General features: G+C 38.3%; 1 protein-coding gene across 2 annotated transcripts; it reads right to left on the minus strand.

Annotated features, from left to right (window-relative positions):
* Positions 1–14: 14 nt before the first annotated feature.
* On the minus strand, positions 15–3,867 carry gpr1 (G protein-coupled receptor 1). Of its 2 annotated transcripts, none has more exons than XM_034885720.1 (3): positions 3,561–3,867; positions 2,476–2,600; positions 15–2,370 (listed from the first exon to the last, which is right to left on the minus strand). In XM_034885720.1, the coding sequence occupies exon 3, from the start codon at positions 2,338–2,340 to the stop codon at positions 1,270–1,272; it is 1,071 nt and encodes a 356-aa protein (XP_034741611.1). In that variant the 5' UTR covers positions 2,341–2,370; positions 2,476–2,600; positions 3,561–3,867; the 3' UTR covers positions 15–1,269. The 2 variants fall into 2 exon arrangements, with proteins under 2 accessions (XP_034741611.1, XP_034741610.1); XM_034885719.1 differs by having other exon boundaries at positions 15–2,374; positions 3,561–3,863.
* Between the last annotated feature and the right edge of the window lie 3,082 nt (positions 3,868–6,949).

Raw genomic sequence — 6,949 nt, forward strand, 5'->3', positions numbered from 1 at the left:
AATGCACATCTGGATTTACGTCAGGCTTTAATCTAAAACATCATCCTACTTTTTAATGACAGACTCTTCTAACATTAAGTCAAACAATATGAAGAAAGTATTCAACAAAGTACAGCAGGTGTTCAAAAGGAGAAATATATAAAGATAATATAATTGAAATATAATAGATTAAAACATTTATACAACTCTATAGTTAAAAATCTTACAATACATGTGACTAGCAGTATAAAACGGTATAAAACATAATGTTAATTTTTAAGAACCAAAGATGTCTGGCCTCAAGAGAACAATAACAAATTCAGTAAATAGTTAAGATGCATTTGATATAAGACTGCAACTACTGATTACTTTTATTATGGATTAATCTGTAGGATTTTCTAAGCCTATAAAAGGACAGAAAATAGTGAAAAACACAGTTTACTATCAAGGAAAGACAAATGCGTTCAAGCAGCAAATTCTCACAATTGAGAAGCTGGAACCAGAGAATACTTGAGATTTTTTTTTTAATTATTTAAACAATGAATTACTCAAAATACTTGCTGATACATTTTCTGTTGATCAACTAATCAGATTTTATTGCCTCTTTCTCTGTAGTCTTGCATTGCCAGACCTATTTCCCCAGCACTGCGGAGGAATGTCTGGCTAGTCTACACAAAATTCCTGAATAGGAGAAAAACATGCTCTGGTTGGTTGTTTAAACTAATCACAATCGTCATGGACGCTGCTGAGTGCCAGACGGATCAACGGTGCCTCTGCAAAATAGCCTCGGGAAGGAACTTGTTTGGCGAAACGTGCATGTAGGCCGTTGAACTCTGGAATTAAAATGGTCGAAGAGTGTGTGATTAAATAAAGATAAAAATAATTAGATTTTTGGTTCTAGCTCTGAGGATGTTTCCTGAATCAACCAAAGTTTAGAATACCAACACAAAGACAGCAGAAGGTGAGGGACATCCGTCTGAAAATAAGGGACATTCCGTGGAACAGATCTATTCCATTAATGATATTTAATCGATAGACTACTTTCTCCGTAAATCATTTAAGTTATGTAAATGGAAACTAAGTGCAAAGATACTATCTCCAGTTCAACCTAGCTCTTCCATTGAGAGTTATTACATGTAACTCTGTCCAAATGACAGAAAATAGGAAAATCTTAACACCATGGCTGGAAAGAAAAGCTATGACAATCTGCCACATTTATACTTAAAGTAATAGCCAGTCTTACTTTCATGTTTTTCATAGACAAATACTGGAGTCCGAGGATAGTTGTAATCATAGATTTGACGACTCCACCGGCTCCTCTGGGACACTGTCCCGTTGAACTTCTGGCACAGACTCCATCTCAGTGGCAGAGATTGACTGGCTGAGCTCTCTAAGTGAACTCTTAGTGATGTCCAGGCATGCACGCTTCAGGATATGACGCACCTTTTTGCTCAGAAGCATATACAGGAGGGGGTTAATGCAGCTGTTAAAAAAGCCTAAGCTGGTGGCAAGAGGAAAGCCAGCTTTCAGTATGCTGTGTAGGTATAATGAGGAATGTATGGATAACTCCATCAAGCTAAAAATATGAAAAGGTGCCCAGCAAAAAAAGAAGGCCAGAATTACTGCTGATACTGTTTTGGAGAAACTGGACAGCCGAACCAAGCCCCCAGATTGATTCACTTTGATTGTCAAAAGTATACCCGTCACACATATGGCAGTAAAAGGCAAAAGGAAGCCCACAGTGGTACGAATGACTACTGTCATAATGTGTCTCATGGCTGCTGTATGTGCATCCTGTGTGTGGAAGTTGTTGAAGCACACCACCTTATCATGTAAGCGAATGGTGTCACGAAAAATCAGTGCAGGACAGCTCGTGGCAGCAGCCAGCACCCATATAAATCCACATACAAGCCAGGCTCTCTCTTTAGTGCGATACTTCTGACACCAGTTGAGGTGGACCAGAGAAACATATCTATCTATACTGAGCACTGTGAGAAAGAGCACGCTGGCATACATGTTCATCACAGACACAAACGAGTTAAGCTTACACATGACCGTACCAAAGTCCCAATGGAAGTCCTGCAGTATGTAATCAATGGAGAAGGGTAGAAAAAGCACAAATACAAAGTCTGCCATGGCTAGATTGAGCAACCAAACACTGTTAACTGTCTTTTTGCTTTTAAACGCTGTCACCCAAATGACAGTTCCATTTCCAATCAGACCAAGCACAAAGGAAATAATATAGATGACTACTGAGAAAATGTGCATCGTTTCCCTCTGTTTGTGGTCTACTTTAAGTTCCTCCAAGTCACCGTACTCCATGTAGTATTCATAGGTGTAGTTTTCATAGTCCTCGCCCATTGTTGCAAGGATGTCACCTCTGTGGTAAAGCTGTCTGTGGGAAGGAAAAGCTCATGATAAGATGCATTCCTTTAAACACAGTAATTCAAATTCCCATGTATTATAATCAACCTATAACACGTGTTCTCAACTCACACTCTCTGTGATTATGCCCGGCTGTTCCCCAGAAGGATTCAGTTGTCTGTCCTGTCCTTTTTTCCTGATTATTCAGTTCCTGTGTTGAAGTGTTGAAGTCAGGACTGGGTGTGTCCTGTAAAACCCTGGAACATAGTGTCAACATCCATTTAGCTCAACATAGGGCAGTGAGATACCCACAAAGATGAGGCAGAAAGATTCCTCATAGTATGATTCATTGTGTTTGTCCTTTGAGTAAACATGGAAGGACTGGCAAATACTGTATTGTTGCACAATGCACAATTTTAATTTCATTGTTAATCTTTTACAAGGTTATTACTGACAAAGCAACTAGGTGAAAAGTTAGATTTTTTCACAAATCACCAATATCTGTATATTATTTAAGGCTAGAATGGGGCTTGCTGTGGCCAGTATAAATTTGACTCAAGCCAGATTAAAAACACATTTTCCATAACTGTATGTTCTGAGGTGAATGTTGTAAGTCAAACTCTGATTACTCATACTCTACTCTTATTCTACTCTTAAAGGCATTTTACAGATACATTCATGAATTGCCTATTAATACACTTGGAAAAACAAAAGTTTAAGTAAACAGAACACGGTTAATAATATGCATAACATCTCAATCTCAAAGCAACAAAGGAAATATTGTTAAATAATCAGACTTTGCCATGAAAATGTGTTAAAAAAAAAGTACCATCAGACCAGACATACTGTATGCCAAATCAGTGCAATTAAAAATGCATAACACATATCTCCTTTCTAAAAAGGTAAGTAGGCCTAATTGCAGATGTAAATATATCAGTAAACAATAGAAAAACGTGTTTAATGTACACAAACTAGAAACTGAATGGACAAAATGCTGAATGCAAAATCAATGCAATCAACAAATAAAATCTAGAACCCGTCTAATAAGAATAAGGCTGATACAATAATCTATGCAAAAGCAGTGTTTAGTGTTTAACTAATATGTAGCCTGCTGAGTAGACAATAACAGTTCATATTGCCACATAAACACAAATGGTATACTAATGGGATAAACATGAAGAGCATTTCCGTTTAGATTTAAAGAAGAGAGTGCTCACCTAAAAGTGTAGCGCTCCCTTTCATTAGAGGGAAACTATTTAGAGGAAAACGCCGTCAGCTCCGGGATGAACGTGACTGCTAACTTTTAGCCGTTAAGCTCCTTTTTGCTGGGCCTCGATCGTCCGTGACTTCCACACTCCGTTGCAAAACTATTTCTGCGGCATGTGTTGTCTTTCCGTGAGTCCAGTACAGAGGAGCTAGATGTGCAGTGGGCGCGCCTGGCTGACGCGTCAAACTTGGACCACAGAATGAAGAAAAGTTATTGGTCACCCAGCCGCACTGAAGAATGCTTTCATTCAGAGGTGCTGCGGCTACTTTTCATAACATCAGCGTAACGCCCGGGCCAGCCCTCCCAGAAAACTGAAAACTGTTTATGTTGAACGTTGGTTTTCTCTTATATTGCACATAGTGCTGTCAGTGGGTAGGGCTAACTAAAGGGGAAGTTTATTTGGGACTGTCATCTGCCGTTTCTTTGCTTTCCCCTTACAATGTATTATTACGCCTTGGTTTAGCTCCTTGTTGATTGTTGCTCATTAAAAGAGAATACACTTGTGGCAGGCCTGGTTGTATCTGGATGTGCAGGCATAGTTTTATTGTAATAAGTTTGCTAAAACAACCTTCTAAATCCAGTGATATTTCAACATTGATATTAGATGATTCCGCAAAAGCCAAAGTGGGTTCTGCGCTTTTTATTTGATTTATTCCCACAATATCAGTGTATAGAATTGTTCATGTATGGTTAAAGTGATTACTACTACAGTAGTAATTACTACTGCATTTACATAAAGTTTGGGGACTTGTGAGACACAGGATAAAAAGGAAAAGTTCAAATCAATAGTAGGCTATGGGTCATTCTCAAACGTGTCATCTCTCAAACTCCCCCCCCTCTATCAACAATGTAAAACAAATATAAAGCCTCAAACCAAAGCAGAGAAGACATCAGGGGTTAATTTCTCAGACTCACTAAAGCTCCCCTAGAGCCATAGGAGACATTATACAATTGTTTTCTCAGGCTTAGCAATCCCATGACAAGTTAACTAATGTTCATGTGTGGAGTTATTGAAGTGTTGCTTTTACTTTGTGTATTAATCCAATACCAAGGTCTTTCATAAAGTTGGGGGCCTCACTAGAGACAGATTTTTTTAAAGAATAAAATGCAACAGAGGCTGAGGTGTCTTGACTTTTAGCCCCTAGAATAAGACCAGAATCCAAAACGCTTGATCTCACACTTCCCTTTCTGTCCAGTAAATGCCCCGTCTTTAACCTAGTTTGTAACTCAGGCTTTGATCATTGATGGGGGCAAAGCCAGAACTTCTATTCAGGTTGACGATTTGACTTTCTGTCCTTTGTGATTTATTGTGAATGTACCCTTTAGTGAAAGTACTTCTCACAGATCAGAAACTACAGGTAAAATAGAAGTAAATAACTTCATCAATTTGAATCATCTGGACTTTTAAGGTGCCCTGTATGGGCTGAAATATGTGTGAACAGAAACTGAATTTGAATAATTTATATTTGAATTTGAATTGCTAAACTTAAATAAATTGCAATGAAAAAACTGAATTTGAATCACAAAATTTGAAATTGTATTGTTTAATTTGAATCGCTGCATGAATTGAATCGTTTGGACCTGAAATCCAATAAAATGTGGTCATCAATGAACATTCAACTCTCTACCCACAATTCAAATTAATTTCCCAAAAATTAATTCCAAGTTACTGTGACAGACATCCGGGTAATTGAAGGACAAAGGATGAGCAATGGAGGGCAGATTAATAGATGGACAAAGTTTCTCAGAGTAAAGGATCCTTCTTTGGTAGGACTGGTCCTTCCAAGGCAGGTCCTTCAGAGGCTAAAGAGCTCAGGCAACTTGACGTCAGACTGACCAGCTTTCTCAACTGGCCTGATTTCTCCGCTTATTTCTTTTCAGCGGGTAGAGTTGACAGAGGAGGTATTCATTTCCACATTCACGACATAACACAAACACATATGGACCTAATATATTTCAAAAAATGCAAGTAAAAACGGTTTTGTGTGGCAGGGCACCTTTAAGAGATGTTAGTTGCTACGAAATTACAAAAATGTAATAGAAACAAAGTTTTCCAAACGGATGCAGTTTGAACTAACAAAGACTTGGACCATTAATGTGGACTCTGCTGCTTTCTCATCTTGTTTTGTTTTATCCGACAGCCACACATTGCCTCCGTTGTCTCAATATCCAGCGGCCCATAATTGACCATCTCATCCCTATGTGGACAATTCAGACCTGAGGGGGGAGCTGTCACATCCTTCAAGAGCTGTGTGTGTGTGTGTGTGTGTGTGTGTGTGTGTCTGGCGGGCTGTTTCATAGCCCATCTCCCACTGTTATTACTTATTCTACTAATATTCTGCTATCACAGAAAGAGACTAGGACACATTAAGTGCACCCACTGGGTGACTGTTATGGAAACTTAAAGAAACAATAGTTCTCACTTAAACAACTGCATTCATGTGTTCCCTTGCATACTGCCTCAACAAGCTGGGGTCAGATCCCTGAATTGTCATCATTGCATAAAGAAAATTTGAAAAGAAAAATGTAAATGTGTAGTTTTTTATGTTTGAATGTGACTTGTGAGATATCTCACTTACAATGTATTTGAGATAGATGCATAGACCTATAAGACATTGATCAAAAGCTCGAATGGTACAATACAGGCCTTTTTCACAACAGACATTTTTACATGTCACCGTAAGGAAAGCACACGTGTAAATAATAGAATTTACAATGGCTGAATTCCCATTATTTGCTTCAGTTTCAGTTTTGCACGATGGCTCATTGCCACATGACTTGGACACTCTTGGATAGAACAGAGACATCGTTGTTTTTTTAAGTCACATCTGTGCTTTTCTTGCTATATTGATTTTGCCTGATCCATCCCTCTCTATAATTGTTATTATATATTTCTTGTAAATTTGAAAATTCTATTGTATTGTTATACTATACACTTAACAGCAATTTTTAAATTTTTTTTACTGTCTACTGTTTTTCTTCTTTATATGTTAAGTGAACTTTGAGACTGTAAGCTGCTTTCTGAGCCCAGGTTGTTTTTTTTGCAGTTCCCAGAACATAACGTTTCTAGAATCATTTATTTCTTGTGTCCCCACTGGACCAATTTGGGGATTAAGTTCCTCCTTACAGTTCCTGTAACTCCTTCAGCTTCTACTTCAGGGCAAGGTCTTTTCCCTTTTCCAAATAGTGACCTGGTCACACCCCCACAGCACGCCATCTGTAAAAGCCATGTTGTCTGTGTTAGCAAAACATACTTGAATTACTAGACTACATGAATTACTACAAGAATGGACGGAATGCTGAACTCTGGAAAGTGGACTGATGCAGAGGTGCCATGTA

Source organism: Etheostoma cragini, chromosome 11 (genome assembly GCF_013103735.1).
Source record: "Etheostoma cragini isolate CJK2018 chromosome 11, CSU_Ecrag_1.0, whole genome shotgun sequence".
Classification (NCBI taxonomy): Eukaryota; Metazoa; Chordata; class Actinopteri; order Perciformes; family Percidae; genus Etheostoma; species Etheostoma cragini.

What these genes read in the sequence shown, in the direction of transcription:
- gpr1 (XM_034885720.1), bottom strand. Translation starts at nt 2,340, where the DNA reads ATGGGCGAGGACTATGAAAACTACACCTATGAATACTACATGGAGTAC.